This window comes from Triturus cristatus, chromosome 2_2 (assembly GCF_964204655.1).
Source record: "Triturus cristatus chromosome 2_2, aTriCri1.1, whole genome shotgun sequence".
NCBI classification, from domain to species: Eukaryota; Metazoa; Chordata; class Amphibia; order Caudata; family Salamandridae; genus Triturus; species Triturus cristatus.
The window spans coordinates 79,702,136-79,723,491 of record NC_140582.1 but is presented as its reverse complement, the minus strand read 5'-3'; the positions used below and the strand labels follow the sequence as shown (position 1 = coordinate 79,723,491).

At 43.3% G+C, this 21,356-nt stretch overlaps 1 protein-coding gene across 2 annotated transcripts in view; it reads left to right on the top strand.

Moving 5' to 3' along the window:
- GTF2E2 (general transcription factor IIE subunit 2) overlaps nucleotides 1–21,356 on the top strand; it is a 216,059-nt gene that overhangs the window by 19,258 nt on the left and 175,445 nt on the right. The window contains exon 2 of one of the 2 annotated variants that reach the window (XM_085641075.1): nucleotides 9,595–9,758. In XM_085641075.1, the coding sequence (XP_085497201.1) occupies nucleotides 9,599–9,758 (160 nt within the window). In that variant the 5' untranslated portion in view covers nucleotides 9,595–9,598. Of the gene's footprint in view, nucleotides 1–9,591; nucleotides 9,759–21,356 lie in introns of both variants that reach the window. The other variant, XM_085641074.1, reaches the window with a different exon arrangement.

Sequence of the window (21,356 nt, the reverse complement as noted above, 5' to 3'; positions counted from 1 at the left end):
TAGCTTCTCTAATTTTCTGTAGAATCGGATGCAGCACGTTTCCAGCTGTGTTTTTTTTTTTCCGTTAAATATGTCAAGCCTCTGAAAACTGTATTTTGTTGCATTTATTTACTTGCCCTTTGGAAACACTATGACATGCAGATAGCTGCAGGACCAATCCAACAGGCTATTCACGGGCTGCTCTTAACACACCCACAGTTGCATGACCTGCAGCTGTCCACCTTTCTTATGAGTTCATGACGTTTATGATTATAAAAATATATAGTTAGTCCTAAACCTGCCACCCCATCAGCAGTAGCAAGGATGCTGTGAACCCAAAAGCAAGGAAGGAAACTGGGGACACTGTTTGGAAGTAAAAGAAAACCATAATTGGGGTGCAGTGGGGCCCTGACACCCCGAGGTTCCTGTCCCACTGGAACTCCTGCACTAATCATACTAGCCCCTTGACCTGAAATCTCAAATACAGACCACTCGTTTGGACAATACATTTTGCTGGAGACGGTGCATGGATTCCCTGTTGATAGTCGTAAGCCTCCATCGCCCACGTTTAGATGTGAAAAAGTCTTTAAATGTTTTAAAAACTTAAACCAAAATAATGTCATGAGCAATGCCAATAGCTCTAACTTTAACAATGCCGAGACCGTTGCATTGTAAATGCTTGTTTACAATAGGGACCTTAATTCCAGCACAGTTAGTTTGCACCCCCCCCCCCCCCCCCCGCCCCCCCATCTACACTCTATGCACTACTGTGACGCCTGAGACGGACATAAGGAGCAACTATACTTTTATTTAACAAAGTCCCCTTTTTGTTCATTGTCATATTTGAGAGCACATTCAATTAGTGTTGAGGATGTGTGCTGGACACATCATCTCTTGTGTTTGATTAATAGCCTATAACGTTTCTACATCCACAGTATGAGTCTAGGCTCCATAAAGGGTACACATGACAACTGACTTGCTTCTTAGTTCACTAATACCATTTGGGACAGCAATGTTTCGCAGGGCATGTTTAAAAACTGGCAATTTGTAATATTTATTTTTTCAATGCAGAGCTAAAATCTGCTTTATTAAGCTGCAACATTTCTGTGTGTTGAATTGACACACTTTTTTTTAATTTTGGAGACACCTCTTATTCTAAAATGTTTGCTTTATGATTTAAATGCCAAATGTTTTCATGTTAATATTTTTGGTTGGCCCATCTTTACCGGTTGTGACCAAACAAGAGAAGCATCGACTCCGCAGCACGTGAATTAACCCCACGGAACCAGCGTTGACCCTGAATCTAGGTGCTGACACCACAGCTCCAGCGTGGACTGCACCAGAGCAGCACCAACACCGTTGAGGGACTCGCCTATATGTTCAACATACTAGGTTTTTAATTACCTGAACATATTTTTAGGCAAATTATGACCATTTGGCCATGGCATTTTGATGTTATTTGTATTCTATTCTCTTAAATGCAGTGTTCGATATGGCCCAAACTAACACCTGTATAAGTGCCTCCACAAATGACATGCAGTCATTCTCTTTTTGAGCCGGTAATCTGTCACCCCTGCCAGAGGGCAGAGTGAGCTTGGAGCTTCCCTGCAGGCTCCCATCCTCCCTCAGAATCCTTGTACATTTTGTTAGCAGGCTTACTGTGGCATAGATCAGTCTTTCACGGCAACGGGGCGTTGCACTTTGTCTACATAGAATATGGGAGGGGATTTTATGCTTTGGTAATGTGATACTGTTAATTTCAGGATTTGCTCTGGAAACTGTAGGACACCAGTATTTGCACAGAATGCGATTAAGGAAGTGGTGGCGTTCATTGATTATAATATGTGAGTTGAAGGTAGAGCATTATGCTGGTGATCCAATAAAGGTTGCGAATAATACACTTACAGGTATGTTGTTCAGATGCATTTCTGGAAAAGGCGTGTACAAGAATCTTTCTTTAATGGGTGCCGTGCTTTAAATGGGCTTGGAACACGGGTGGTGGGTGGGAAGGGGTAGGGAAGGGTTTAGGGGTTTTCATATTGTTTTGTTTTTCTTGTCATTTATAGTATATACAATGCTTCCTTACGGTGGCACAGGCCCATTTTCACACTGATGGACTTAGCTTGTCCTTTTCGAGTCCTGGATTTAGCACTGTTAAAGGATACGATGGCTACACCCGCATGTATATTTTTTTGTCTATGCTTCCAAATTTTCAATAAAAAGATTTAATACTAAATGGGCCTTGCCAAGCGCGTGCCCAATACAGAGAGAGGCCAAAAATCTGGCCCCTACCAGGCCCTTAATTTACATTCTCTCTTCAGAAAAACACACAAGGCTTTAAAACTCGGGAACCGTGTAAGACTCCGTAAAACCTGGATCCTACCACCATCTCCATTTTGTACTAGGGCTTTATGAAGGATGGGACTGTAACAGCTAGGCCAAGTGCATTCTGGAGCCTGCTACATTTCTCTTTATCTTTCTTGCTGACAGGGCACAAGTTCAAGAAGAAATATACTGTCATACACCTTTACTCCTTTCCTCATTTAGTCCTTATAATTTGAGGTGTCTCCCACTACAGAGAGACCATCCAATGCATCAATCCACTTTAGAAGACAATTTTAAACTGCTCCTATGTATGTATGTATGTATGTATGTATGCACTATTTGTATAGTGCAAACCTAGCTGAAAAAGTAGAGTATTGCAGAGGGTCAAAGGCAAACATACATGCAACAAGTGATCGGAGATGTAGCTGGTTATTGGATAATTACTGTAGTGTGTTGTAGTGTTCTTTAAAGAAGTGTGTCTTCAACTCTACCTAACCTGAAACAACATTGATCATTGTGATGGTCTTTTTGGATATAATGATGTTGTTTCAGATCCTGGGTGCATATATTGAAAAGTCCTGTTACTTGGGGCCCGATTCACAGAACTAACTTACTACAAAATCCTAAACTTAGTACCATTTTGGTATTCACAGAATTCACTTACTCATTTTGGTATTCACAGAATGCACTTACTCATTTTGGTATTCACAGAAGGCACTTACTCATCAATGAGTAAGTGCCTTCTGTGAATACCAAAATGAGTAAGTGCATTCTGTGAATAACAAAATGAGTAAGTGCATTCTGTGAATACCAAAATGGTAGTAAGTTTAGGATTTTGTAGTAAGTTAATTCTGTGAATCAGGCGCCTTGTTTCCATCTTTTTTACACTTCTCAGTCTGATGGTAGCTTGGCTGTGGGTGTACCAGGAACCACCAGAAATAGCAAGCTGGACCACAAGATAAGTGGTGGTGCTAGTCATGATGGCCTTGAAAATAAATCAGCTGTATTCGAAGATGATATTGGCTGGCAAGTTCCATCAGGATCTAGTTGATGTCATCATATTTCTTCCAGCCCTGGATTAGACATATTGCAGCTTATAGGATGATTGTATGTGGTGGTAGTGTGGAGTCTGGGACAGTAGTGGCTGCTCGGGATCGGCGGCTGTGGGCGAGCAGGGGGGGGGAAGGAGGAGAGGATACAAAAATAAGGACAGAAACAAATTACAAATATAAAACTTTACGCATTTGCCGCTGCGGTTGCCACATTGCTCCTCTCAGGATCCTCAACTCCAGGGCTGGTACACATTGCGCAGACTTGTAGATGGCAATCCTGATGCTGTTCTCATGCTGGGAATACTATGGATTTAGGCCCGGATCTCTGTACTTGGGTGAATGCATGACCTTGTTCTGCATTCTGTCCATCAATTGTTCTTTTTGCATTTGTCACCCCGAGTGGGACAGGTATGCCCAGACGTGGGTCTCGTGTCCTCCATGCCACTGGAGTCAAGCTATCATGGCTGATGAGAGGTGAAACCCTAAAACCGATCCTAGGATGCTTGTTTCCAGTCCAGGAAGGACCTGGCCTGGCAATTCTGGCTGGACTGTTCCCATTAGGCGCAGAGTCAAGACTGATTTGCATATGGCTGGGTTCAAACTGGAATGGCATGGGGACCAAAAAAACGACGGATTTAGGCCCAGATCTCTGTACTGGGGTGAATGTATGACAGTGTTCTGCCTTCTGTCCATCAACTGTTCTTTTTGCATTTGTCACCCTGAGTGGGACGGCTATGTCCAGACGTGGGTCCCGTACCCTCCATGCCACTGGACTCCAGCTATCCTGGTTGAAACTGGTCCTAGGATTTTTGTTTCCAGTCCAGTGAGGACCTGGCCTGGCAGTTCGGGCTGGACTGTTCCCATTGGGCACAGGGTCAACGCTGATTTGCGTATGGCTAGGTTCAAACTGGAATGGCATGGGGAGCAAAAAACGATGGATTTAGGCCCAGATCTCTGTACTGGGATGAATGCATGACATTGTTCTGCATTCTGTCAATCAATTGTTCTTTTTGAATACTATTCCCAGCATGAAAGAAGCACCAAGACTGGTCTAAGCGGCATGGTTTGCCGATCAGTCAGTGCCTGAGAGCCTGTGGCTTTTCTCCACCCGCCTGTACAACACAGCCGGGTTGAGAAATGCTAAGTGCACATGACGGTTTGGTCAGCCTAAGACGTCCGGCCAAACCGTCATGCGCACATAGTAATTAGTGGCCATCACCCCTCTTCTCCACTGTTGCACAGAGTGCACAGCCCCGCCCTTGCTGGCTTACTGCAGGTAAGAAGAAAATACAATGATGATAATAAAATTGGTTTATAATCATTTCATGTTTCATCTGTTTAAATATGCTGCTGTGTAGTGGGGCGGCGCTACTTCGCCATAACGGAGGAGCTGTCCCTGGTCTGCGAAGCCATGGAGAAGGGTATTACCACTACACGGGCTTGAACAGCATTTCTGAAGTCCTTTTCTGGGAGAAATAGAAATGTTTTTTCGTTCTTTAGAAGGAAGATCTGGTACCAGCCCACCTTGTTTTTCTGGCAGTTTGTTTCTTGAGGGTGAGATGGGTGTTCCAGGTAAATCCAAATCACTTGGCATTTGTTAAAAGTTAGGGGTTGAAGCCTTCAATTTCATGTCATGTAGGCAGGTCTGTACTATTTCTTTCTTGTTGTTCACAGCTAATAACAGGAATACTGCCTTGGCTGAACTTCAGATGGGTGCTGGACACACCGGTCTGGATGAGGTGCAGAGAGTGTTTTGAGGTTGTTGGATGCCTAGAATGGAAGAGAGTCTTTGTTTGAATTGAGTGTCTTGCCATATTGGTGAGTCTTGATGCTGTTATTTGTAGAGCCTCAAGAGATTCCTTGTAGGATTGAAGATGGCAGGAGTCCGTGTACTATACTGGGGGCGACGCAGGTAATAGAAATCTCTTAGCACCCAGAGGTGCTCATTTGAATAACAGGTGTCGATTGGAAATGTAGGAGAATAACCAGTGAAGGGCATTTCCTTTGAATCCCATTCGAGACTCCATGGTGTGGATGAGGGTTGGATGGCCGACTAAGTTGAAGGCAGTCTGGGTATTGGGAAGCTGCTGTCTGTGGCAACAAAGGGCTCGGATTATAGCTGTAAAGGATTTCATGGGCTACATGGCTCTTGTGACTCCTGACTGCCAGGATAGAGAAGTGAGGCCTTGCATTGGCTCACAGAACTGTGCTAAAAAGGAAGAAATTTTTTCGGTATTTGGTTCATTCTTTTCTTTTGACATACAGTTGCACTGGAGGGAAAGAAAAAGCAATAAGCTGTAATTTTTTGACTCCTCGGAGCAGGGCATTAACCTTAAAGCATGGGCTCTTCTTTTCCAGTGCAGACTAACTGGTCTGGTTACAGTTAGATCCAGCAATTAGCTGATGAAGCAGTGACCAAGGTGCAGGCTCCTCTGGCCTGGAAGATATGGGGACTTCCAGTTGTGGCAAGTGTGTGCACAGTGAGGAGATGGAATATATCCTGCAACACTGCCTGGAAAATCTGGGTTTTCCTGATTTGGAGTGGGCTGAGGATTCTTCCCAGTTGCTACCTCTTCACTAAAGCTCTGATGCTAAGGGAATGGCATAATCAGGATCTTCTGTTGGGTCCTAGTTTCATGCACTCCATGTGTGTCTTAAAGAATGCAACACTGTTAATAAGTCACTGAAAAATAATTTGGTGTTGGTTGGTTTGACCCGATGCATTTATGTGAATCCTGATGACTGTTCCTCTGGTGAATGCTGTGAATAAGCACATTGAAGGTCCTTGAAGATGGCCCTTTGGGATCAAAGTGGGCTTGAGGACTGTGACTTAAGCAGCATATACTGCTCATTATGTAGTGAAAGTCTTAGAGTAGTTGTCTGGGGCCATGTTTCCTTCACTGTGTCTCCCACAGTCGTTTTAGTTCTATTGATTCATTCTAACTCCTTTTTGTTGGTTTACCTACTTTAGCGTTTCATTTTTGAACCAAGAAGAGGACTTGGAATCCTTCCCTTTCAGTTATTCCTCCATGCTATCAATAATTCCTCTACCTAATTGTTTTAAAATATTCCAATTGCGTAGGTACTTTTACTTCTCCTCAGTTCATTCTTCTTCGTCCTGTTGGTGATCTTTCTATTCATTTCCAGTTTGAGGTACCGTCGATAATTACTGCAATAAAGACATTGTAAAATTGATAAAAGTACAGAGTTGAAACCCCTGGTTTTACCCATCAAATTACTCTGTGGCTATGATTTTTGTGTATAAATTATCTATTGTATAGCCTTTTTTTTAAATCATATTTTGGCTATACATCGCCATCAGCACTACATCTTCACTTTTATCACTGAGCATGTCCATCATAATGGTTTTAATGTTTTTTGTGTGTGTATAAAGTTACTCATTGAAACATAAGATATGTCTCAACTTGATTCAGTGTCAAGGCCGTTATTAACTGCTTTTCCTCTTTAATATCATCTATTGATTGGTGATTATATTCAGTGTTTCATTTATTTATTCATTTATTATCTGTTGTGTTCTGTGGACATTGTTGCTAGAGACGTGCAGTTACCAAGGTTTCACTGGGGGTCTATTGGTTGCTTCTATAAGTTCATTACTTACTATCCGGATGAGAGACTGGAAGGTAGTGTTTTTGAAGGTTACCTTTTAGAGGTACTAAGCTGGAACAAATGGTCTTTAAATCTTTAAGGATAGAAAGCATTCCTTGCCCTACAATCGAGAGGGTTCTGGCACCTCCTGCACTGGTAATTGAGAGTGAATGTCATGTCATGACCGTCGCACATTCTAGTAAAGGCTATCCAGGTTAATCTTTCCTTCTCCCCATGCAGGGCCTGCTTATGGCACACTGTGTTCAACGGTAGGGGTAGTTGGAAGAGAAAGGGAGACTTGTTCTCGCTTTGAAAACCAATAGTGGAATAGCAGGACTTATTGTAATGGCACAGGTCCCGAACAGTAGTCATGGGGTAGTTGTCAACGTTTTCCTATCATATTGTTTTCAGCCTTGGCAATCCGGGAAGAAATTGAATACAATACCTTTATTCAGAAGGTCACAAAAAGCAGTTCTGAACTGGGTTGCGGTGGACATCCCAGGACTCATGTGTGACATAGCTAAGCCTTTTTGTCCATCTGAGAAACAGATGTGTCACATCAGTGGGGTTTGAACATCATTCAGCAGGTTTATGTTCTAGTCTACAACTCCGTCCTGAGATTCCAGACTCCTTTTTATTTTGTCCCCTTAACAGGGTCAATTGGGTGGCATTTTGTCTTTACTCCTGTAAAATGCTCTGACCCTGTTCCTGTGAAAGAGCAGGATTTGGGGGTCTACTCCTTTCTGTTCCTCGTGGAGGTCATTAACTGGTTCTGACACCATCCTACATCTGAAAAATGGCAACTTCTGGTTTTGGGCTGGCCCTTTTAAGATCTTGCGAGTGAAGAGGGCCATTCCCATGGTTCAGCAAGGAGATTTCTATTGACCCTTAGACCTTCAAGACGCTTATTTTTATGTGCCTCAAGTCGCCTCCCCAAGTTTTCATTAAAGTGATGGCTCCTCTGGTGGGTCTGCTGCACGGTTTAGGCATTCCACATCCATATCAGGATGACTGGTTGTTTCACTCAACTTTGAGGGATCAGATATGATAGATATTTGAAAGGACTAGTCAGTACTTTAAGATCATGAGCTTCTGATTGTCTGCGAGAAATGTAAGTGTGAGCCAGCATAGTATGTGGAATTTATTGGAGTCCACTACCACACAGATTTGGGTCTGGTGCAGACTGAATGGTACAGAAGCTAAGCAGTCATGTTTTGGCACTTCTGCGTTAGAAACACTCTAATGCGTGATCTTGGTTCCAGGTTCAGGGACATATGGCACCTGTTAGGGCAGTGGTTTCATGGGCCAGATACCATCCTGGTCTAGTGGCGAGTCGGGTGCTCTCAGTTGGAACCCAGTCTCTTCCTACTTCGCAAAGAATTGTATTGGCCTGGGCATAGGGGAGGAGCTTATTCGGTGGTTGGGCATGCAACATTTTTGGCTTGGGGTTCCTCTCCTTCCTCCTGTTCTGACAGTCCTACCCATGCATGCCAGAGGTCATAGTTAGTGCTGCTGTCTTGAAGTCTCTGGAGTTACAGAGACTCTGGTCTCTGCAAGACAGGAGCCATTCTGTCAACTAGAAGCAATGAGATCGGCCTTGGTATGGTTTGCACCTCTGCTGGTAGGACTGTCCATCCTAGCCCATACTTACAGTTTGTATGCAGAAGCCGACATCAGCTGGCGAAAAAGAAACTTGTTTATAGGCCTTGGCATAGAATGCATGCGTCATCTACAGTTGGGCATAGAATGTTCTCGTCCCTCACAGTTGTGCGCATTAGAGGTGTAGACATTGTGGAGATGGATAATCAGCAGGCTGTTTCTGTCCTCACAGGATTAATGTTTAGGCACAAACCAATTCCAGGATCTTGGTAAGACATCGGGAAGGGTTCAATTGACGAATACTTCTAATAATGATAATAATAACTTTTTTTTATAAAATGCTCTACAACGCAACTATGCAGTTTCCGGCTCATGCTACTCCATTTGACCTTTGGAAGGCTAGAAGGGTCAGTCTGCCCTGCTGGTATTCAAACTTTTTACCTATCACCGCCAGGAACTTCTCTCACTCCTCTATTCTGTGCGAGGCCACAGGTGGAGTGGGCTTGGAGGATAGATGCTCCTTCTTTACTTTATCCGCAGCTTATTCTTTTGGCTTCTCTCCCCCCCCCCCCTTCCCAATAATAATCAAGGTTCTGGCTTAAGTAAGGACAAAAGAGGCTACAGGGATTCTATTTGTGTCCGCTTCTCTGCTCGGTCTTATTGAGGACAGGCCTCAAGTGGGTTTTCCTTCTCTTCCAAGGTGCTACTGTTTGATGCAGGAAGTCCTGTTTAACAGAGGGAATCAGAGTGAGCTTGTGTCGCCCCATTCTGTGCTGGTCTGGGACTGTGAATTTGCTGAATGTTTATTTTCTGTGTTTGGTCTCAGATGCATTTTCTAAAATTGTTCTCGAACTGTAGGCAGACAGCAAAGTTGGCTGACTTCATTGTGTACCGTAAACAATAAAGGTTACATTTCACTATTGTGGTGAAACATTGATTAAATATTTAATATTGGTGGGCATGTTTTGTTCACATTTCCATTACTTTCCTTTGCATACAGTCTTCACATTATTTTTTTCTGTTAACTCAGCAGAATTATGGATCCAGCACTGCTGAAAGATCGTGAGCTTTTTAAGAAAAGAGCACTCACCACTCCAGCTGTAGAAAAGCGTCCTGCTCCTTCATCCTCTGACTCTTCTAAAAAGAAGAAATCTAAGTTAGATCCTGGTGGCACCCCTGGTGCGAAACAAAGTTCAGGTGAGTGTGTTAACTGCTACCAAAGCAGTGGTCAATTTTTATGTCGTGGATGGTCTGTTGGACAGCCATAGCATACGAAAAACTTTGCTTGAAGCCCTCGGAGTAAATCCAGGTCTCTGGTCAAGTTTAGAACTGTAATTGAAATGAGGTAGGTCATTCTTAGTGATGGGAGCAGTAATGCTATTCTGATGTTTAAGATCTATAGTTATTTGTGAAGTCTAACATTTGTTGACTTTGGAACACTTCTGTTTTAACAGGGAATGTCAACACCACTTGAAATCTCCAAAAACTGGAACAATTAGCCACTGATCATAAACATTAAAAACATGTATTATTCAAATGTAAAGAAATCTTGGTACAGTTTTAGTGCTACAGTTAGTGATGATAAATGCCCAACTAGGGTCCAGATTTTACCTACATATTGACTTCTTCAGTGCCTTATCTAATTTGTTCCAAAATAAATAAACAGAATAGTAATTAATCGGAGCCGAATTTGAGGTAGGCTAGACCAAAATAAAGAAAACAACCGTCACACTTTATGCGGACTATGTGCTTATCTATATTGAAGACATACGGCACGTAATAGCAGAGATTAGTGATATCCTAAAGGAGGTCCGCGCAGCATCAGGTTTGAGACTTATGTGGGCTAAGTCATGTATTTTTCTACTTAGCCCAGCATGCCCACTGCAGCTCCTGAAAGTGAATACACATCCGCTACGATACGAACTGTGCACTTTCTTTTTTTGGGGGGGGGGAGTTTATTTTTATTCTATTCAACCAAACAATCAGCACAAGGAAATGCATACATGATATGTGAAGGAGAGTAGACATCAAGCCATTACAGATACAACCGTTCTCATAAGGCCTCTCCTCCCCTCCTTCCCTGGAGCACTGTAAAAATGGGGTGTGCCGAAGGCGACTGTCAGATTAGCTATACGGTAGCGTATTGAACCAGAGAGCTGTCTCCGATAATCGTAGGAAGTGATATGTCGGAGCGCTATGGGCTTGGGCCCCTACACCTGCGTCTCCTGCGCAGTGTGTCCAATGGACTCTTGCGTGTCATCTCCCACGCCCAACCCAAAGTGTTTCCTCCAGGGGACCCAGATCTTGTGAACTTTTTTGGGGCACCCTCTGCTACGATACGTGACCTGTTCTGCCGTCGTGTACATGTCCAGCCCTAACGTCCATTCCTGGATGGTTGGTTTGTCAGCCACCTCCCATTTTTTGGCTATGTCCCTTTTAGCCACCGCAAACCCCAGTGAGGCAAAAGTCAGTTGTGGTCAAGTTATGTCCACCTCGCTAGGGATCCCCAATATCACAAATTTGGGCTCTATTGGCAGCTGTACCCCCAGGACTTTTCCAAGAGTCCAGTCACCTGCGTCCAGTACGGTAGGAGAGAGGGACACGCCCAAACCGTGTGGTAAGTCGCTGCCAGCAGCCGTGCACATCAAGCAATGAGGTGATTCTGCCCTTCCCATCTTGTGTAGTCTGTCCCTATCGTAATACGTGTGGTGCAGTATTTTTAGTTGGATGAGTCGAAGTCTTGCCTTTATAGCAACCTCTCTGGGGTGGATTAATGCCACCTCCCAATCCACGTCTTCCATGGGTCCCACATCTTTCTCTCACCTTGCCCGAAGTCCTAACGGGCCGTCTGGGATGTTATTATTAATAGTTTATACGTGAGGGAGACCGCTTTGCATATCAGCTCCTCTTGTAGGAGCCTGCCTTCCAGGGGCGCGTATTCCGGGAGCTGCTCGGTAGAGATGTTCTCTGCGCGCCATGCGTGTCTCAGTTGTGCGTATTTAAGAAATTGTGAGTCCTCCATATTATACTCTTGCTTAAGTTTTGCCCAGATTTTAAGCTCCCCTTTCTCAATAATATCCCCCACCGTGGAGATCCCGATAAGGTCCTATGTTTCGAATCCGGTGAGTTTTGATAGTTCTTGGAACCGTGCACTTTCTGATCATGCTTAGGACTCCACAGTTATCATACCACGCAGGACTTAATTGATGGCAATCTTTCCAGAGCCTTTGCCTCTCTGCGGCCTCAAATGATGTTCTGGAGCACACTCCTGCTCTCTTTCGGAATAAAGGTTGACGCCGGGTGGCTTTACATAAACTTCAGTTCAATGGAAAAAGGGGGACTCGGTGCCCCTAACTTTGAGCACTATTATCTGACGGCGCAATTGAAATGGCCATACAGATGGCTAGCGGGACGACTTTTGGATGACCTAGAATCTCCCTCACCAGACCGAGTGCAGCGCATTATACGAAAGGTATTCCTACCGCAGAGTAAGGCTACTAGTCAGTCCAACAACCTCCTTTACATATCACCAACTATCTACCACCGGAGTCTGCGACTGATGCCAGCTCTCGCACTTTACATGCCTGAGATCCATATTCGCTCCATCTGCCCCTTCAGGGACTTGAATGGAATAAAGGGTCTTCAAACATAGGAAACCACTGGGGTTGATTCCCCCTTGATGCCCATTTCCAAAACACTGTGCTCATACCCTTCACGCATTTACAGGCAGTCTATAATTTACCTATGGGCCACTTTCTGGCATATAACACTCTAGCCGCCGAACTGCAGTGACTTTAGCAGGTAACTGACACAGAACCGGAACTGTTCCCCTTGGTCCACGCGCTCCACACCATAGGCAGTGGCTGTAGACTGATCACGTGGTTCACTAGGCCCTAGCATACACACTTCATGACCCTCTGCCGTCCACTGGGCAGAAATGGGAGTGCGACTTAGGACGTGACCTTTTGCAAAAGAAGTGGGGTAGGACTACCTTTGCAAACTCTCCCGCAATGCTAAATTTCAATATATACCACATAGTATTCTGAATAGAGCATGACTCACACCAGCACGACTAAACCGGGCTTTTGGCTCTACCTCCTGCGCCCCCAAATGCAGAGCGCAAGACGCCGACATGGCCCACATGTTTTGAAGCTGCCTGGTGGTGACAGCAGCTTCTTGAGTTAACTGACGCACTCACTGACTGAAATCACAGGCTGCACAGAGCTGTGCAGCATGGAGGGCAGCCTATTGGGCCTCTTCAAGTAGAAGATGTCAGGGAGTGCAACAATCGCTTTTTAGATCTTGCGCTGCTCCTAGCCCATAGATTCATTGCTATCTACGGGGAAGCCAACACACTGCCAGGTGTACAGTATTGGTGTACCCTATATAGCGACTCTCAAATGGGGCAAAGCTGAATCAATGGCCCTGAGGCAAGAGGAGGCCCACCGCCTTCGCAAGGTTCCCATAGCAGTGGAATGGGACGCAACGCTACACGAACTGCATGGACTTGCAGGGGCCCTCATGGACAGAGGGAATCCTTAGTGGGCTGGTTACCCATCCAAGCATTCATGACGCCTTGCGCTACTTACTGGTTTGTCCTCTCACTGAACTGAGCCTCCCTTCGTAATTTGTAACATATGAGGCACACCGTCTAATGTACTATGTACAGGGAAACATCCTTTACCATGAAGACTTTTCTACCCGTTACGTTTACAGCGGTACACTTACCACGTAAACGTCTTTACAACGCGTATGCCTTCCACGACCGTCTTTACCACGCAAGCTTCACTGGAACGTCGTCTTCCTCGTCCGGTTCAGTCCTTTTTTATTGTCGGCGAAGACGTGAGATAAAGGCTATGATTAGAAAGAGGGGGCTTGGGGGGGTCTCCCCCGAAAAATAAAAAATAAAAAAGTGAGAAAAAAATGGGGCTGGGGTCCGTCCCTCCCCCTCCCCCCCCCCCCCAAAAAAAGAACCTGATGTAACATCGTGAAGTGGAGGCAATCAGCGTCGCTTTAGAGGAAACGGAATGACGCTTCCTCTTTACGACGTAAACAAGGAAGATCAAGGAGAGGAGACTATGTGAAGAGGTAAGGGGAATATAAATTTAAAGGAGATATATATATGGATTGAGGGTAACGGGCAGGGGTAATTATAATAAGGATTGGGGGCTGGAGGGTCACGCAAGGGTACAGGGCAGGGGTCTAACCTTTACCAAGAGTATGCCATTACCATGCATAAATTTACAATGAGAATCGTTGTAAAAGTATGCGTGGTAAAGGAATATTCGTGGTAAAGGTTATGAGTGGAAATAGCATTCCGTTGTAACGCATGCGTGGTAAAGGCATGCGTTGTAACGACATACAACCCTATATACATTGCTCTGCTATACCACAAAAGCTTGCGTAGACGGGGAGTTGGCTCTTGGGAGCCAGCCCACATGTTCACCCCTCCTTACTTACACCTACTGAATGTGCAGCTGTTATGACCTGAAAGATTTGAATTGTTTATTAACTTGTATATAACTCGGAACCAAGACCTCCTGTTGTACGATATTGGTCGTCCTGTAACGTTTCAGCCCTCTATGGGAACAATGGACATGTAAATAAAAATGTAAATCCAGTATTTGTAAAGCGCGAACAGCTACCCAAAGGCATCCCGGCGCTGGGGGCCGTCGGGAAGATTAAGCGAGCTATTGCCCAGAGTCACATGGTGCTGGGCTGACCTGCCGCCGGTGCCATGAGCCCCAGAGTTCCAGCGTCAGTTGCCCTGGCAGCGACATGATTTAGTCTCTTGTATCTGCATGTATATGACATGATTATGTATTGTTGTGAGAATCAGTAAAAAAATGGTTAAAGAAATGAAGTTAAATTTCTGCATTAGCCATTTACAGAAGAGAAAGAGTTTACGTTAACAAATATGTTTCAGTTGAGCTTTTTTTGAGTATACTTAGAATCTGTTTTGATGCATTAAAAGTGTAAACATTCTTATTAACATTACTGTTTAAAGAATAAGACAAAAATAATTTCACATTGTGCTTTTTGGATGATGAAAGCAGTCCAATAACTGGAGCACTTACCTCTTTATTACATGAACCCTATATATTAAAATCCGAACAGCATGCATAAATAGATTAAATGAACTATACAGTACGAGATGGTGCCTGTACAGATTATCTGTTGTTGACTGATACCATGTTGATGTATGAATACAAATGTGTGCTTTTCAGTCAAATGTAAAATGTCCTAAAAGCGTAAGAAGAAAGTACATAGTTCAATGCAAACCTAGCAGCTGCAAGTTCCAGAAAATTCTATCTTTTTGTGTTTCCAAGGAGTAGTCGTCTTCTGTACTAACATCCACATTTGCCTCCAGCTGTCTTAACCATGCGTTTCTTTGTTCTCTTTGAAAGTCCTTTTTTCCTTTATCTTTTAAAGATTTTTAGTAGGTGGCTTTGGCTTGTGCTATACAAAACGTTCAATGTGTAGTTGCACCAGAGATTGTTCATTGTAGTTCAGCGTTTGGGCTCAAAATAACTGATTTAAACTTTTCATTGGAGGCAAATATTTTCCTCTCTGCTTTCCAGCGTTCTGTTAATTGTATAAATCTTTCCTTGCATGGCTCCTCTCTGCTTCACCAAGAGCTGCAGTCGATGTTTATTCTACGCCTGCTACAATACCTTTGTCTTGGTTACTTAAAATGCTGAATCTATAGAATCACAGATAAGAACAACTCTAGTTACTAGTTGTCCAAGTAACAGAAAACAAATGGGGAATGCCACTATATTTCAAGGCAAGCACTGTTGTGTATGGCACGAAGATGTTGTTTGCCCCTTCATGTTACAGGAATAGAAGGATGGCATTGCGAGAGAAAATGTAACCCGCACTTCAGTTTTTAGGTCGAGGACTACCGGTCTGCCGAAAGGCAGAACCGGAAGTCGGAGATTTAATGACTTGGAGAAGAGGGGCTTGAACCCGCCCCTCTTCTCCCCTGTTCTCCATTGGCTGGCCTCGTAAATGCTGGCCAGCCACTGGAGGAGAGGTCAGTCACTCCGATTAGGCCCCGTCCTTTTCGGATCGGGGGGCGTGTTTTTTGCGAGAAGTCTCAAGGAGGAGACAACAGCAAAACACGCCCCCGAATCTGAAAAGGATGCTGCGTTTCCTCGCCTTCAGCACCAGACAGCCGGCCAGTGTGGAGACTGTTCTGGGAGAAGGACGCCCATGATCCCTGAGTGACAATACACACCTGCTAAGGGGGGACGGAGGCTGCACGCAACCAGCTACATAAAATAAAAAAAACACAGCAGCCGCTCCGCCTCGGACACTCGTGACGGCTTCTCTACTCACTTGATTTATTGCGGGCTGAGCAGACCGCAGGGAAGCTCTGCGGTCAAGTGCCTTTGAAATCTAGAAGTGCCTGATCCGTGATTCCATCAATTGGCTACTGTCGTGCCTGGCTTATTTGTTTAATAACCGGGCCTGGTTCGCAGATAAACACAACCGTGAACTAAATATAAAAATAAACGGCGAACCTCACGACACCTGCCCGTTTCCAGAGCTGCCCGCCCTGCACCAGACGTACAGTGACATCTGTCAGTAGTGGTTCTGCTGTCAAACTAAACTTTTCAAGGCTCGTGAGCTTCTGAGGCAGGGAGCGGTGGGGGCAGCGGGGGCTTGGGGTCTTGCCAATTCGGGTAGCTCCGAGAGGCAACCATGGGTGACAAAAGCTAGTCTCTTCGTTTACAGCACAACAGGAAAAAAATGCCGAGCCCCGCTGACTTGGAGCAGCAGCAACCGCAAATATGACAGCTATTCGAGGTATTCGACAACTCGGGGCTGGTCAACAAGTCCCGGGCCGGGCGGTGCGCGCGCGCGTGTTCGGTAAAACAGCGCTTCTCGCGGCGCTCGAGAGCCAGCAGCTGCTGTTTTGTTTAGCTGGAGGAGCCCGGGCTGTGCCTCGAGGAGGAGGAAGGGTCTCTGGGCGCGCCGTGGGCAGGAGCAGAAGCAGCCGCGAGTCATCCATCCCACCCCCCGCTCGCTCTCTGAGAAGTGTGAAACACTCCTTCAGCGTGAGCTGTGCCCCCGCTGCAGTGTGTCGAAGCCCCCCCCCACGCAGCATCGGGCAAACAAGCGTCCGAAAACACCGCCAACAGGAAGCATGACTGGACAACTTTATGTTCGTGACTAGACCAGTCAGGATAATTTTACTGCTGACGTCGAACACTATTCTTGCATGTCCTCAGATGTGAACGACAAGTTTCATTCATCTTACTCCATCCACACAACACCCCTCCCACCGACCGATCAAAATAAAGAGGTCTTGATTTATGAGGGCCTGTTCATGTGAATCTGCACTTTTAAATCCATTCATGCACATCTAATGTTACACTTGGTCTATGTAGGAAATCTGCTTCTGTGTGGGGAGGCGGCGGTTGTGAGAGGAGATGGGATTTGTGGGCGTTCTCAAAGTTTTCTTTGCCTATTCCTACATTGGAAATGCTTGCAAATGTACTCTTGCCAATGGAAGGAGTAAATGTGTTTCCTAGGTTTGGAGTGGGAAGGGAATACCTGCAAAATTGGTGGACTCTAATGGGAAGGTTGGGTTCTCCTTGGGGAAATATATATTGACTGTGAAGAGAAAAATGATAAAAGTTAAAAAGTTAAAATTACGCATGCGTAAAGAAGAATTCTAAAAAGTGTCCCAGACGTACTTTTCTGGCAACGCTTTAGAATTGCTGAAATTCTTAAATCCGCATCCACATATAAGTGTAAACCTACACGTGTATTCTAATTTCTTTGTGAACTGGGTCCCAATTATTTTTGATATGTTGGTTATTTATCAATTTATGTCACTTTAAAGTCACCAAAAATCACTGAATGAGAAAGGGGAGATGGCAAGGACAGGACAAGACAAATAATATGAGATAAGATGTTAATCTTAGAATATTGTAGGCAGAAATAGCATCAAACATAGGGTGTTCTTCTAAATATTGTTTACAAAAATGTTGTTCCAACATGTGTATATTTTCTCTGATAATCTCTACTGGGCTGACATTTTTGCAGATAATATTTTAAACATATGTATATGTCTCATCTTAAAGCTTTTTGGGTCCCCGAGCAAGACACATCTTAGAGACTCTGTTCAGAAAAACCTTGAATTTTAACACCAATTTTCTGCTAATTCAAGCCCCATGAGATCAAACACTATTGAACTGTACGTAAACAGTTGAGATGGAGCAATAGACTCGAGTATTAAAGAGAAAATCCCTTTTCCTGGGACCCTTATAAGGTGAGGACCCTGGGGACCCTTACGAGGTGAGGACCCTGGGCAATGTTCCACTTTGCCGATGCCTTAAAACGTATCTTTTATTTATGTCAGACGATTTAATGACAAAGATATTCTGATTCTACACAGAGTAAGGAGCCCTGTGGATGGGATGTTCTTAAACCTTCCTCTCCATAGTCCCTATAGAAGATATAAAAGGCCACAGATTTAATACAAATTTGAATTAGTTTACAGTGAATGCATGTAAAAACAGAAGTGAACTACTTTCAATTATTGGCATTGCTCATGACATTATTTTTGTTTATGTTTTTGTTTTTAAAACATTTAATGAAACGGCATTGTCATGAGCAATGCCAATAGCTCTAACTTTAACAATGACGAGACCGTTGCATTGTAAATGCTTGTTAGGAATTTCGACCCCTGAAAGTATGCCTAGAAACGGCCCATGGGATGCATGACTCGAGGATGAGCATCAAAGTCCTCCACCCTCTCCCTCCTAACGCCCCTCCCTCACGCTACTCCCCCCCCCCCCCACCCCCTCCCTGTTCTCTGTATTTACATATGACCTCGAGCCCCACACACTACCTCCCACTGATTTCCTACTCCCCTAATTCCATCTCTCTTTGTCTCCCTCCTATGTCTTCTCTCTCACCCTCTCCCACATACCCTAGCCTAAGTTCCAACTACCCAAATTACCCAATAGAGTTCTTTTGTAAATAGCATTCGTATTTATCTGCTTTCTTGGTTATACTGGTTCTTATTGCAATGTTTGTGATCAAGTGTTTTTGTATACTGTACCTCCTCACATTCCTGTAAAGCGCTCTGATACCTCTGGGTCTAGCCAGCGCTATAGAAAACCTTTAAAATAAATAAAGTGGGGGAATTCAGACGTTAGCAGTTGTTTACTTGTGCAATGTCATTAATACTTTGTGGCATTTATTACTATATTATATAAATATTGGTTTAGAGTGCATAAAGCAGTGAAAAACCTGATGTTTCATTGAATCAAAATGAGAAAAAATCACTTTGGGGCCTATTCACAAACATCATTTGTAGTATGTTTAGTAGTACTGCAATGGTAGTACTTAAGCACTGCAAAATGCTATTTACGAACCTTCACACTGAGGTCTCCGCCCGTCCTATCCTATCTTTTATGTGCAGAGGTCTCCACTCAGACTGCAAGGACCTCAACTTATTTTTTTTATGCTTTATTAATAAATACGGGCGGTTTGGTGGAGTGGCTGGAAATGGGGAAAACTGACTACTAAATGGGACAGGTTTAGGGAGGAATAAGGAGGGGATAAGTCATGGGAATGAGGGGGGTTTACGTAGGGACATGCAGCCATCCACAAAAGATTAAGCGCATTCCGATTCACAAACTACACTTCTAAAGTTTCTGCAGCCAATAAGGACCCAAAACAGTAGTAAATGTACTCCAGTTTGCACCTGGAGTAAGTCCAACATCATACATAGCCAAACCCTGGTACATCAACACCCTCTCATAGAAAATAATGGAGGCAGCTACTTGAAATAATTCACTATATGAAATAATATTAAAACATTAATGTATTATGACTTCTTATAATATACATTTAATTAAATGTGTGTGTGCATATGTATGTGTATATATGTTTAACAAGCATTTTACTTTAGGTTTTTGTAATCTTTAAGAAATAATTTTAATTTAATGAAATATTTAATAAAAAGGTAATAGTGCTGTACCATTTTTTTTTACTTCACTCTGCTTTCAAAATAAATACATATAATTATTTACATTAATATTTAACATAAAAAGATGATTTTTAACGTTTGATAGACTTTTTCCAATTGCCCTATACTTTACCACTGCATTCTTTTTAAAAGGTACAAGTATCTTTACACTCTCACATGTGCTCTGCCACTGGTTTTCAGGGAGTGGAGACATGTAAGTCTACGCTTTTGAGTAACTTTACAATCGGGAATGATCAATAGCTAAAAGTAGTAAAGTTACTCAAAACTGTAAAAGTAAATTTACTCGTAGTAAATCTACACATGTAAATTTACCTTTATATGTATGGGGGCTAATCACCAATGTAAATTTACACATGAGTAAATCTACATGTGTAAATTTGCTCTTACACTTCTGTAGTAAATTTACTATATTTAGTTGTTCACCATTTACAAATGTAAATTTACTATAAAGTGTAGTAGAGAATATGATGTGGGGGAATGTAGAGGAGTGCTTGCATCTTAGTTCCAATACAGCATTGCATGAAGCAAACATTTTTGGCTTCTGTGGTCCCCGTCTGTTCAATAGCAAGTGTTTTGTTCAGTTTTTGTTGTTGTTGAGGAAAACACAAAAACAACGTAAAAGATCATTTTGATCAAGGGTCATTGCAGTGTAGTCCTCCACCCTGTCTCTATCCCTGAAATTGTTGCTGCATTCAGACTGGTCGATATGGTCATTTTTATTTGGAGAAAATAAAAAGTACCTCTCAATGTGATTTTCTTCTTGGATGCAGCTTTTCTGAGTCCGTCTTAGTTTGCTTTTCACAATAGTTAGCATATTCATACATGTTATCTCATGTAATTTGGGGGCAAAGCCAACATTTGTTTAGTTAAAAGAGAAGGGGCAGGAAGAGGGATATAATTACTAGTGTTACTAATATTTTGTTGCCCTGCACACATTTTGATATGTACATGGCGACTGGACGCTACAGGATATTTAGATCAATGGCCCCATTTCCAATCACCACATAGCTGTATTTGAATGATAAATGTCAGTGTTAGAGTTACGAGTGAGACCCAGTAGGATGGAAACAGCGATACAAATCCTTTATCACATTTCCGCTGTTTCCATAGACATTTGGTATATCCCGCTTGGAGAATATTGCTATATTTCACAGATTTGCCAGATATGGAACTCCCGTTTGCTAATTTTGACTCCCTGCTTGTAGTCAGTTATACCTTTTGTTGATGATTCAGAAATTCTGTGTAACTCCTGATCAAGGGCAGCTTGTGTGGTTTACCTCAAGTGTTTTGTGCTTTTAATAGAATATGCACCTTGGTATGTATGATTTTGGGATGGAATGCATGATGCATGTGTGTAATCACCCGGTTAATGGGGTAAAGGTTATGATGGCATTTAGCAAATTTCCTTTGCTGGAGTTTAGTTTTTGGTAGCCTAATGTGACATTGAATTTTAACATGATTTTACGGATAGTTATATGGATAATATATTGTAGTTTGTGTTCTCTACTTGTTTTGATAATATTACATTTTAAAGTGACACAGAACTTGTACATCACTCATTGCCTATTTAAATCTTTTGTCTCTACTATATAACATGTTGGAATCAGACCACCAATAGCGTATTTTTATCTCCTATTTAAGGTTTGAAAAAATTACTGAGTAAGATGTGTGTTAATATGCCTCTAACAATTTCCTAGAGTTGTTTACCCGTGAACCAGTGCATTGTAAAGCAGTGCAGTTGTGGCCAAACATGGATCATAGATTGCCCATGAACACACCGGCTG